This window comes from Pocillopora verrucosa, chromosome 1 (assembly GCF_036669915.1).
Source record: "Pocillopora verrucosa isolate sample1 chromosome 1, ASM3666991v2, whole genome shotgun sequence".
Taxonomy (NCBI): Eukaryota; Metazoa; Cnidaria; class Anthozoa; order Scleractinia; family Pocilloporidae; genus Pocillopora; species Pocillopora verrucosa.
Window position 1 is genome coordinate 25,596,475 of NC_089312.1, and position 13,982 is coordinate 25,610,456.

The following is a 13,982-nucleotide window of genomic DNA, read 5'->3' on the forward strand; positions in this document are numbered from 1 at the left end:
AGTGGATCACTTCCGTGGAACACCTTCAATTTTTGAAGACGAGCAACATCATTCCACATCTGACTAAAATAACCAGGTGTATGACATTTTGTGTTCCTATGCAGCTATGTAAATCCTCCAAAGTAACGTACGGACACCATTAACATTGTATGCAATGATTTGTGGACTAGGATCACAGGGGTGGTTTATGGCCCTCCACACCATTTTTGTTTGTCTGTTACCTTTTATACGCCCCTTGTGAACGTGCTATGCATAAATTTGGTGTGGCAGTACATGTTCGTTATAGCACGTAGAGTTCAACTTCGACATAAGAGAGGAGCGTCAAAAATGAATCGTTTGCTGTTCACTCTGACTGTTCTTATGATGATGGCTGCACCTGGTGGGTAATGTAAAACTTTGGAACTAAAGAAATTGTAGAATTACTCTACAGATAATGTTGTAGTTTCTTTGATACTCATCCGCGCTAAACAATGCAGAAAGAGATCAAACAAAACTGGCATAAAAACATTTCGTTTTGTGTTTTCAGTTGCTTTAATTTGTCTCTGTCATATAAGGTTTTTTCTCCATGAGAGAGGAGGTCACTTTATAAGGAAACTGAGATTTTGCATCGGTGTGGGGTATGACGAGATTATTTGACTTTATCAACCGAGCTGATAATGTGAACTTGCCACCGCTTCGAGCGTTAACCCTTCGTCAGAGCGAAATCTTACCGTAAGCTGTAAAAGAATCCTTGTAAGTGCAGGGAACTTGATGTGTTTCCATTGATACTTGTTCATTTGCGATTGTGTGCGTCAATCATGCGTGGGAGGAAATCATATTGTGGTGCTGGTGTTTCGTTAACTTTTCATGTGGTGATATGATGATTTACGATATTTTTTTGTGGTGAAAAACAAGACGCCATTACCGATGTCGTGAGAAGTCGTTTTAATGATGTACTACATTTTGTGTGGTCTCAATAGAAGACTGACGACGCCCACATTTGGAACAGAACAACTGAGCGAGTATTTCTTACATAGAACAGAAACCATTTGTGTCTGATTCCATCAATTTTGCACTGGGGTTGTTTCCCATTACATTTGTTTCCAACAAAATGTGCCAAGTATTTAAAGAGTGACTATACTTTAAACCCAGTTGAAAAAAAATGAAATTCCTTGCTTCGGGATTATGAACGATAAACAACATATTTCTTTGTTTTGCATAACAAAAGAGCTTGTCTGGAAGTTTCGAAATGACCCCTTTAGTCGTTAAATTGGGCACAATTAGCTTCTTTGTGCTATATAGCGGATAAAACACAATATTTTAAAGATATAGCGTTTCGTTTGATTATGGTTAGCAAAGGTGATTGCCAAGTTAAGAGAGCTGGAAAAATTAAAGGTGCAAAGAACAGTGCAGCAATTTATGGTTGAGGCTCTATGGCCGGAAACAATATCTATAGTGTTTCGTGTGCACCCATTGTGACTGAACTAATTTATAGCAATTTTCTTTTGGTTTGTCTGTTCAGAATAATGCTAAGGAAATAATTTGAACGTTTGGAATTTCCGGGGTCTCTGGGATAACAGTTTTGTTATTTTTAATGAATTGATTCGACGCTTTTTACGAGCAATGTTCGGATGAGTGTGGAGATAAAACGTACTTTACATCGTGGCTAATGCAATGTCCGAAACTTTTTTTTTTGGCGGTTTTGGCGTAAGTTGCGCATAAAAGAGACAGAGAAATCACTAAAGCATGCCAAACTTAATGTTGATTCTGGCGAAAGATTCATGAAAGAAGTCAGGTGACTGAGTATCATGTTCTTTGCTGGTACATTAATGATTAGCTATTATGGTGCCGTTCACTTTTTTGACTTTTTTTCTGTTTGGTTTTTACACGAATCACGATACAGGTCTTCATTCTAAGCAAGATGCGTTTCAAACGCTTTACTGCCTCAAGTGATTGGGAAGCCCGCAAGAACTAGATCACGCAAAGAAATCAAGGGCGTATGATAAGCTAGTTGTCCTAGAATACGCTTCCTAAACGTTCAAAACCTAACAACGGGATATGAACATGCTGTTATTGAATGATTGATCATATAAATAGGTCACGTCATGTTCTACTTACTTCACTCGCTATCGATCAGAGAATAGATAGCGAGTGGCTTGGCCAATCAGACGGCAGCATTTGTGAATGCAATTAGATTAACAAAAAACAGTAAATTCCAGTATTCCTCGAAGTCATTCAGTGTGTAACTTTTAAGACTGTTATATTTTTTTCTTTGTCATCAGGTTGTGCGTTGAAATGCTATGTGTGTTCTGGCAATGAAGATACCTGCAGCAAGAGCAAACTGGAAAGTAACAAAGGCACCTATTTGAAGGAATGTCCTTTCATCGATGACAGGTGCATCAGGACTTGGTCCAAGAAAGATGACGCGAACGCTGTGGGGAACGACTGCGCCAACAAAGCCGTCTGTGACACAGCTGAAAATCTTTGTGACAAGCTTGAAGATAATATCAAGGACTACAAGTGCGGGGTTGGTTGCTGTACTAGCGATGGCTGTAACGCAGGCTCGCCTGTGACCTTCAGCTTCTTCCTGTTGATCGTCTCTTCTGTGCTGGGCCTAGCACTAATGAAGTAGACCGCAGACCAAAAATGCTAACGTGTTCGCAGCATTGCTTGATTGTAGAACTGTGAGCGTCAAAAGACATGCCATACAAGATGGACAGTCAATATTATTCGCACGAGAAAAAGTAGATTTGTAGATCTAAGTGAATTTCCTTGTTTTGTAAGCTTCTTAGTTGAATTAAACGTTTTGATACTTTGATGCCAAACAGCTTCGCAACAAATGAATGCATGTCAGTTACACTACTTCCATGAATATCACTCACCATATTGTCCTTGAATTTCGGAAATGATCATGACCTGGTTAAATTGGGTTTCTTTCTTTTTTAGCTCATTCATGCTGAGAGCAATGAATAAGGTATTGTGGTGAAGCAGATGTTGACGGAAGTTGTCGACCGTGGACAGAAGTTGTACTCCGTAGCCGAAGGTTGCATTGTGGACCGTGGACGGAAGTTGTCACGTATCCTACCCCTCCCCACTTAGTAAAAGTCTAAATCAATTTCGATGAAGCTCAGAAATTCACGTGGAAAGAAATAAAACGTTCGTATGGTTTGATAAAAAAAACCTTAAATCACATTTCCGAACTTCTAAAAATGCAACTTGAATCGAGAAGCCGAAAGGTTCACACCTAGGGGACCCGTAGTGGGTCCATTTCAACACACGCTGTGACCACGCAGAAGGGTATCAGAGGCAGCCATATTGGTAAGCCGCGCATTTGCGTTCGTCTTCAGTTGGTATAAAGTAATCATTTTTCTATCACTGTGCTTTTCCTCGGGAGTTCTTCAACATACAGTCCACTCATCAATCATAGCGGCAAGATAGTCCCACTAAGATTTTTTTTCGAGCCCCAATATTTCGGTTCGGACTTGAGGCTCGCTCGAACAAAAACAGCAATATCAATCCGGTCAGTACAAAATGCTGACTGCAGACCGGGTACAAAATGCAGACTGAGAATTTATTCCTTTTTTTGGTCTGATACGTGATAACATGTCATCTCACAACTTACTGAGCGTCACGAAATCGCTTTTCTGCGATCATCTTTCACAATTATTTACACTATTGTGGAATATTCCTCGCCCGTTTCTTGATCACAATCGTTCTTAATATAGTTTCAAGCCTTCATAAAGTATTCTCACTTTGCGCGCGAGCTGATTGGTGTGATGTCTGGATAGAATTTACCAACTTAATAATAAAAGTAGATGTAGATGTAAATGAGATGCCACTATCGAATATTTTTAAAACGCGCGCAATATTCGAGAAAAAATTGACAGCTTTGCACGTAGTCCATTCGTTTTATCTTTTTAACCGATATGTGTTCACTTTGTTGACAAAACTGCGAACCGAGACCGAAACTGTTCCTTTTACTTGATATATTTTAAACGTTCAGGGGTGCACACACACTGATTTTCACATATGTGCCTTATATTGTTATATTGTAAAGGGAAAAGCGAAGCGTTTTTTTCGTGACTGGCCATTTGTATACGTTACTGGTGGTTTTATCTCCCATCAGTTTGGTAACTACGCAAATATTAATCTGTGAAAATCAGATAATATGTAGGCTTGAAATTCTATTTAGAACGATTGTGGCCGCTTTGTTAAAAACCAAATGCAATGGCTGCTTTGTTTAAAACAAAAGATATCAAGAAACGGGCAAGGAATATTTCAAAATGGTGCAAATGATCGTGAAAGATGAGGGTTACTAATATATTGCTACCAGAGCAACATTTGATGCCTGATCATGCCCACCCAGCCCACCCTCCGCCCCACAAACACATACACACACCAACAAAAAGGACACTGTCTGCCTAATGACCTCTGCCCATTCCACCTCCAGCCCACACAACCTTTTTCCAATTCCCATCACGACGAATACACAAGTTTTCTTATCACACAACTGCCCAAAAATAAAAGAAAATTTATTCCAAAAGTCTTGGTGTTCACATAAACCAAATTCAACTGTACTTATATTCAGCAAGTCCAAGAAATCAATGCAAACTTAGGCCATAACATGAATGAGGTGGCTCGAAGAGCCCTTTGATTTTGTGTTTGAATCGTTTTTGCTCTTCCACACAAAAACGTGTCACGTGCATTCACCTCAGTATCTTCTGCCAAATTGTAGACAAATCCTCGACTCACTCTAAAATTCTCCCTCCATGCTTCCGGAATGATATTCGGTAACCAAAGTTGTCCCACAACGCACTCGTACGTCCTGGTAGAACTCAAAACCGTCAAGGCCTTGCTTATCAACAGCCATTTTATCGCTTGATGCCTATTTTTTTGGAAAATGGCAATGAAAGAGGCCTAACTATCTTGCGTATTCTTTTTGCATAATCGCCTTGCATATGTAACGTTAAAAAACATGCCGCAATGCTATTTCAAGAAGCTCAAGTAGCAATGAAACAAACGCAATGCGTCTGTCGGCCATATCGCTTTCGTCTTAGTTCGTGCGCAGGGTAGACTAGATCCAACACCGTGACGTCCGTCGGTTTCAGAACCTCCGTTTTCGTCAGCCGAATGAACCGTTCCACATGATCTAGAACAAACCTCTTAAACCATTCTATGCGGGCAACATATGTCAGAGGTTAGGCCGAATAACGGGATGCTTACGGAGCTCTAAACATTTAGTCGATGTTGACGACGCATCGTCATTTTTGAAATTAATATTTCAAGCTGTTTTAAGGATTGCATTTCTACTCAGGCGAAATACGGATCAACTTATCTTTCAATTTTTCTTGCTGCTGTTTAGTTATTGCCATACAATGTTACCTCTGCTCGGGGGAAGACTGAGACAGCTGTTTGAAGAGCAAGCTGGAAGAAAACAAGGCCTACTATTTACAGACGAGTCACGGTGGTGGTGGCGACAGAGGCTTTAGATACTGGTATAAAAGCCAGCGATTACATGATCATTAACGGATGTACCACAGTTATGATAAAGAAGGACTCCTCAGGGAGGAGCGAAGATCGGACACGAGAGAACGACGGAAATCGAACTTAGCGATTCCCAGGCACCTTGTAAAACGCGTGAGGGAAAACCCTGTAAAAAGAGCAGATCTGTTGTTAAGCAGAATGTTTCATCTTCCCCTAGAAAGAGTAGTTACAGACCCCTTTCCTCCCCCCTTCCCCCCCCCCCCTTTACCACCCTCGTTACAGTGGTTGGAAGAACTTTTTTAGAAGATGAATTTTAATTTTTACGCTAACCTATTCATGATGATATTTGTTAAGAAATGCTATTGAACGTTGGTGGTGTAAATGTTTTTTTTTTTACGTTGCGTCCATTGGTAATCTAGACTATCTCTAAAAAGAGTAAATTTTTGTTAGTAACGTTATGTAATCAGTAATTATTAATTTACTAATTTTTATCAATTAATCAGAAATTGTTATTTACGTAAAAGTAAATAGAATTATTGTAAGTAATGTAATATGATTAGTAGCATCGCTTTAATACAGTAAAAACCCACGTGTACGAACCTAAAATTTAAGAACCTACTAGGCTAAAATTTCCTAGTTAAGCATCTTTAAAGTTTGTTCAAATTTGATACAGCACATGGTATGCGATACAAAAAGGTAACAAAAACTAGCCAGAACACCGGCAGTGTTTTAAGACCATAATACTGTACTGTCAATACATCCATAGCTGTGCAATAAATGCGACTGTAGGGCATGGGGCTAGCATATAGCGCAGTATCACACCCACACCCACACCCACCAATACAAGTTGTTTTTTTAAAACAAAAATTAAGAACGTGATTGAAAATCTAGGTAGCCTTATTTCACAATAAATATCGGTTCTATGAGAATCTACAGAGGTTAACTTGAAAAAACCTAGTTTGTTATATTCGGGTTTTTCTTGTATTGTAGATTGTTACAGTTTTGTATTGTCCACTTTGTAAATATTGTTTCTGTAACTGGAGTAAAAATTAAAAAAACAAGATTTACTTTGTTCCAGGAGTACCACAGGTGGTCCTAACAGAGCGGAAGGACCTTTAGTTGAAAAGCTGTACAGATTTTATTTTCTCGATCCAACCGAGACTTCCCTCATTTCTTCGCTCCTCTGCTATCATCGCGTCATTTGTTATTTCGCCCGTTATTTATACTAACGGAACTCACGGAACAGGTTGCGTAAACTGTTCTGCGTAAACTGAAAATTTTTCGCTCAGTGGAGTCTGTAGTCTATTTTTGGTAATTAATGTTTCTTTTATCAGTCTACCATATTATTGTCAAGTAGCAGGAAATTCGTTTTCAAAAAACTTAACGACTGTTTCGAAGGGATACAGTTAATTTTGTTTCCTGAGAATGGAGAGAAACAAAATTAACTGTTCCCTGAAGGAAAAGTTGTTAAGTGATTTTGTGTTTAGATCAACGAAGACATTGAAAGACGCTATGTGACATTTGAATAAGTTACAGGTATGTACATTGGAGCGTACAGCACCACAATACTAAAATTGCCTCGCCACCCTCAAACACGCTCTGCAACGGAAGTCGTCTCAATATTCGCGGATAACAATGCACTGTTGCTCTTGACGTCATTGATTTTCTAATCCTAACGAACTTTATACCGGAAATAGTTTCATCATTAGATTTTATGTGACCACAAAGTAACCACAACAGCATGGGATGTTTGGAAAAATATTCCAAGTTGTGAACAATTAGATTATGAACTCAAGAAACCTGCATCAGTCATCACACATAGAAATCTAACTTGTTTAAGTATACAGATCTACAAGTTGACTAAAAAATAACGTCAAGACAGGGTCATCTTTTTCTCTCTTTTTTTTTTTACAACAGCGCACTGTTGGACTACGCACCGCTTTCAGTAACTATCATGAAATAGATAGTAGAGTATGAGTACCGCTAGCCAACCAGATTGCAGCACGAGTAAAATAAAGCCGGTAGATTTATTTTAAATAACATAAAAAACTATTAGCTAACCTGGATCCCCGAAATTTGTGTTAAAAGAGGAAGATAAAACCTTGGAATCGAGGGTGATGTCACAGGGCCTCTAGCTTGTTAAACCAGTTTCGTCATACGCTGTGCACAGGCCAATGACACGCTGGCGCTTTGCTAAATGCAATAAATTCTCAAAACATGAACCGGGGGTGCATGAATTACCACCTGCGTACAGTTCGTGGATGGCTTCTGTGGACCGCCCTTACTTTTTGAAGATGAGCAATCATCATTCCACATCTGACTAAGATAACCAGGTGTATGACATTTTGTGTTCCTATTCAGCCATGTAAATCCTCCAAAGTAACGTAATGACACCAATAACAAAGCATGTAATGATTTGTGGACTACGAACACAGGGGTGGTTTATGGCCCCCCTGGACCATTTTTGTTTGACGGTTACCTTTTATACACCCTTAGTGACCGTACTATGCATAAATTTGGCGTGGTAGTTCATGTTTAGTATAGCACGAAGAGTTCAACTTCGACACGAGATAGGAGCCTCAAAAATGAATCGTTTGCTGTTCACTCTGACTGTCGTTGTTCTGATGGCTGCACATGGTGGGTATTGTACAACTTTGAAACTGAATGAATTGTAGAGTTATCATATGCATAAACAATTTCGTCAGTTTTCGGTATGATCATCGCTAAACAATGCTGTTTGTAGGTGGCCGACAGTGAAACAATTCAAACACAAATGGGTGCAGAATTACCGTCGAGTATCATCAGTAACATTTGTCCTTAGCATGTTAGGTTTTCTCTCCGTCAACCGCACAATAACCCTGGAAAATGCGGGTGTTTAATGTGTAGTAAAATAGATCATCAATCTTATTGTAAAGAAGCGGAAGAAATCCAGGTTGAAAATCATTCAGATCTTTTAGTATTTTTTGTTTTCGCACGATTTACGTGCAATGAATGGAGTTGGATTTGGCTCAATGTGAATTGGTTTCGAATATGGGATATTTTAATGGCTGAAGTCATACTCGGGTGTTTAGTGTGAAAAAGTGCCTTTGTAATTGTTTTAAAAGACTCAGACGCGTATGCAACCACCTAGATATCGGCTTAGCGGACTTTCACTCACGTAAGGGAAAAACTACATTTTACACTCGGTTCAAGAAGAAGAAATCTAATTGTTATATTCCTCGAGTGGAAGAAGAACTTTTTGGAAAGACCGTTAACAGCCAAATATGAGCTTGTAAGCGAGGGACATCACACGCCCAGAGCACATATAGACAATATTTACGAAACACGTACATTTAGTGAGCGAATATCATCACTCTTACCGTAGCTGTTGCCGAATTTTACTGCCTGAGAAAGAAGACGCAGTTATTCTTTAAATGATTTCGAGCTGAACTGTTTGAAAATGTTTAGAGACGCAGTGACTAAAGAGTATTTGAAACGAGGATTTAGGACTTGAGCAAAAACTTTTTAAAGATCTACTGACATATTGAACAATATGCAACCCATTGGGTAAAATACGACCCTTTAGACCCATATGATCAATACGTGGACTTTATCCACAGTACATGCAAATATTAAGTGATTCTCTTTTAAGTGCTCATTTGCAACTCAAGCACGGGAAAAATCACAATGCGGTCTCACTGTTTCAATGACGCGGAGTGATGCAGCATTTTTAGACAGTTTGGCGATGATGCAATATTCAGAGCTCCAAATGTCTCCCTCCTAGAAAAGAGGACGCCTTTAACGAAATCGTGAGCATTCACTTTATTGTTACTTAACATTTTGTGTGGAAGAGGTAGTTGTGAAAGAATCGCGAACAACGCATACCATCAGTTCATGTCAGAAGTGTGAAGGTGACATGTCCAGCCGTTAAGCTGATATATGTGCAATGTGGCTGATGACGCACAACAATTTACAAAAATATTCATTTGTTCTGACTATGATCAGTGAGAGTGACTGTCAGGTTATCAAAGATGGCAAAAATTAAGGTTGGAAACAATGGCACTGCAATTTACGCTTCAGGCTCCCTGTCCGCGCACAATCTATAACTTTCGTACGCCTCCATAACGAATTAATAAACTCATAAGAAGTTTCTAGCGGTCTGTCAGTTTTGAGGGCACCTTTCGAAGAAATGTGCCAATGACATCTGTGGATTTCCAACCAATCACAGCTGAGCAGAACAGTTTATAAGGTAACATGTACCCGGCAGTCGACCTCATCGCTTGAAAAAAGACTCTCAATACATTCAATTCGAGAAATCGCGATCCACGTCTAAAGTGATTACATGGTGAGATAAAAGACTATACTGCAGATTAAAAATTTGGAAGTTTGCCAGCATTTTTTTCACGGACATACTGGATTTTGTTAAGATTTGAATGACGTCTGCTGGTGGCAACGCACCACGCAAGGACGTTTGACGGAATATGGATTGTGGTATGCACCTGGCTTGGCGCGCGACTTGGCGTTTCCAAATACTTTGTTGCCATATTACTCGTATAAATCGAGTGCCTATAAGCGTAATCGACCACGGAATAGATAGTGGGTGGCTTAGCCAATCATTTTACAGCATATGTGAACGTTATTAGTTTATTGTCCTGAGAGCCTTTCTCGAAGTCATTCAGTTTGTTGTTTCTAAAGTTATTCAAGTTTGTTTTCTATTTTCTTGTACCATCAGGTTGTGCGTTGAAATGCTACCAGTGCGCTGGCACTGAAGATACTTGCAGCAAGAGCAGACTGGAAAGTAACAAGGCCATCTATTTGAAGGAATGTCCTTCCATCGCTGACAGGTGCGCTAGGAGTTGGTCTAGGAGAGGTGACGTGAACGCTGTGGGGAACGACTGCGCCAACAAAGCCGTCTGTGACGCAGCAGAAGAGCTTTGTGACAAGCTTAAAGATTCTATCAAGGACTACAAGTGCGGGGTTGGTTGCTGTACTGGCGATGGCTGTAATGCGGGCTCGCCTGTGACCTTCAGCTTCTTCCTGTTGATCGTCTCCTCTGTGCTGGGCTTGGCACTAATGAAGTAGACCGCAAACCAAAGATGCTAACGTATTCCTAGCACCCTTGATTGTAGAATTGTGAGCGTCGTAAGACATGTCATCCAAGATGGACAGTCAATATTACTCGCAAAAAAAAAATAGATTTGTAGATCTGAGTGAATTTCCTCGTTTTGTAAGCTTAGCAGTTGGATTAAACGTTTTGAAATAATCGTAGACAGCAATGATGCTTTGATGCCAAACAGCTTTGTAACAAATGAATGCACATCAGTAGCACCACTTCCATGATTACCAATCGCTACATTGTCCTTGAATTTCAGACGCGATCATAATGACGACCGTGAATTTAGGTATTCCATTAATGCATCTCAGAAGAGCACTTACGAGCCATTTAATAAAAGCATTATTGTATCGCTCGTGGGCTTCGAGCCGGACATGATAAACCAACACAACTTGATTTTACAATATATGCCAATTCAAGGCAGAATATGGAGTATCTGTATGTGCTACGACTTTCTCTATGAATTAATATTGTCCAAAAAATGTAGTTGAAAAAAAGTCCAATAGTCCAATGGCACAAGGGCCCATTGGTTCAGTCCAGACCTTTCCCTATCGCTAAGTTCACGCGAGTTTTGATAATTTCGTAAATGGCTGGGGACTTTTGGGTTAGTACGTTAACTGAAATAGGGCATTATCCCACGTGAATCGTGAGAATTTTTCTTCGGGAGCCCTGCGCTTAAAATTGTGCATGTAACCCCATAGAGGGCTGACTTTTGATACAATGGGATCATTACAATGAGCAGGTTTCACATGTGTCTCAGTTGCCTCCACTCATAGAAAAACGGTGTCAGAGATTATTCAACGTTAATTGATTTCCGGTTGAGTTTCTGCGATAAGGTGACAAATAATTTGGACATTGAGAACAATGGGATCTTATTGTGTATTTAAATGACAGGAGCCTATTACTTACACGGGTTCCTGAAATGAGAGAGACGAGAGGGTGAGAGGAGTACAGTGTGCCGTGAGAGAGAGGGGGATCAAGTTGATTAAAATAAAAGGTGAAGTTTCGGAACACAGCAGACTCGTCAGTCTCATTTCCAACAACGCCATTGAAATCTTTGTAGTCAGCTTTGGTCTTCTCTAATTGAGAGAAAAGAGTGATCGCAAAGTTTAAATGGTGTTTGTTCGCGAAATGAAATGAAATACTCGGTAAATTTGTCTAAGATTAAATATTCGTCGCTACATGTCCACGACATAGTGAAATAAACTTCCTTTCTTCTTTTAACGGCCTACGGCCAAAAGTAATTTCATAAAAAACGACGCTAAAACGACCCATGAGGGCAAAAAAATACCACAAATGCGTCGATGAACATTTCATTTAACTTAATTGAGATATTCAGACTAAGATGTAATTTGGTTATGCAATTTTCAAAGCTTTACTCCTAACCTTCATAGATTTTGTTCCTCTCATGTCAACAATTATTAAACAGGCACTCATAGTGTGGTCTGCCTATGATTAGAACATTCGGAGTTGGAAATTTGATAATTATAAATATTTGGTATGTATCATGTCATTCATATATCATGCCACAAAGACCGAATACTTACAAAATGCATGGATAAAAAACTCTCAAGCAAAAGGTTTGAGGGCCGTGTATGAAGTGGAAATGGTCTATTAGGTGGCCACACAATGTCACTAATTATTTTTAAACCTAAAAGTGCTTCACTAACTTTGCTTTGTTATGCTTTTCTTCGCTGCGCTTTTTAAATTTCAATTGGGACTGTAGAGTAATTTAAATGTCTTCTCATTGTTAATATAATTAATATTGTTTTAGAACAACCGAAATGTTAATTTTGGTGAAAATGCTCACAACAGCAATTGCGCGGCTGTCGTCGGCCAAACCTCCTTGTTTCTGTGTAGTAGTTTTAATTATGTCTGTAATTTGCATTTGAAATATAATAATTAAAAAAAGTAAGTCGGGATGATAGGTCTGAATGATTTCGAGACACACAAGGGTCCAAGTGGCGAGACGAAATATTTAGGAAGAAAAAAACGAAGGTAGAAGATTTAAAATCGCGGTCAGGACCGTCAAAACTAAACTCGAAACGTATCTTGAAGTCTCTTTTTTTTTAAAGCAACCTTTTTTTATTATCATATTTCAAATACAAATTTAATTACATGATTGTTCTAAAACAATATTAATTATATTAACAATAATAAGACATTTAAATTACTGTACAGTCTCACTATTACTCCAGGTCTGTTTCGTGTTGTTCTGTGCTACTAGAAACTCAATGTGCCATGTTGGAGGCAATTTCTGTGAGCAGTAAAATCACTGCAAATTTTTGAATTAAAATGAAGCAAATGACCAAATTAGGCAAGCTGCCAAACAAATCGTAACATATCGTAACAAAGTCCAACTCGAACTCGAGTATATCTCACTTACCAAGGGTATACATCAGGAAAACGTAGTTTAAGCACGAGGTTTTCTGCGTACATAACAAAAGCTTTTCGTAAGATGATCATCTCACAGCTGGAGCTTGAGCCGCCTGTGGTTTAAGCGGCTGAAAGAGGCAAAAAAGCCACACTTAATTTACATTTCTTTTCTCTATGTTTAATATTTTACGGCAACGTAAGTTAAAGTTGTATTGATCAACAACTCACTGGTGACCTTAATGCATCTATATAAATTTTTATCGTTTGTCATAGGCAAAACTGCGCCAGGCAGGAAATGGTGACTCCGAAACAGACAGAGAAACAGCCTCAAAAATTGAGTCGTTTATTGCTTACATTGACTGTTCTTGTGTCAGTAACTGCCCCAGGTGAGTGATACACAATTCCTTAGATTATTTCTGCGATAGCAACGAAAGAATTTCCGAAGTATAGTTAAAACCAATGAACCTGATAAACATAGCGAAATGACCGAACTTGCAAACGTGATGTGTTCTGTTGCTGTTGGGAGCGGAATAATCGATCAATAAGTAAAAAAACTGACACACTGATTTGGGTATTCACTTTTCAGTTAATATTCGAGTCAAAGTTTACGGAATTCTGTACATTCTGTATTTAAACAGGAGGTATCTTGTCGAAATAATATTGCGTGTTTTGGACCACGCCTTCTCAAAGAGTCACGTCAACATCAGGCTCGCACCGTGAGCCGCCAGCCGATGATACTGCACAACCCCTGACCTTCACAACAAACACAGAGGCACCTCGCGGGAAGGCAATGGTTTTCGAGAAATTTTTATCCGAATTAAGGATACATGATACTTTCAGGGACAAAATGTTTCAAAAATTATTTTTACTAGAATCGGGAAGGCAGTAGTTTTCTAGAAACTTTTGTCCAAATTATGGATACATGATACTTTCAGGGACAAAATTTTTCAAGAATTATTTTTACCGGAATTTTAAGTATTGGAGTGAAATCTATCGAAATTCATCCCTTTAGTAGATAAAACAATATATCTGGCGAGAATTTAGGAGTAAA

At 39.1% G+C, this 13,982-nt stretch overlaps 1 protein-coding gene and 1 pseudogene across 1 annotated transcript; both read left to right on the forward strand.

The window, feature by feature from the left end:
- Positions 1 to 258: 258 nt before the first annotated feature.
- Positions 259 to 2,789, forward strand: LOC131796458 (uncharacterized). The gene is made up of 2 exons (XM_059114048.2): positions 259 to 379; positions 2,262 to 2,789. Exons 1-2 carry the CDS (start codon positions 274 to 276, stop codon positions 2,609 to 2,611), a joined length of 456 nt encoding a protein of 151 aa, XP_058970031.1. The 5' UTR covers positions 259 to 273; the 3' UTR covers positions 2,612 to 2,789.
- A 5,061-nt stretch (positions 2,790 to 7,850) lies between these two features.
- Positions 7,851 to 10,710, forward strand: LOC131796421 (uncharacterized; annotated as a pseudogene).
- The last annotated feature ends 3,272 nt before the right edge of the window (positions 10,711 to 13,982 follow it).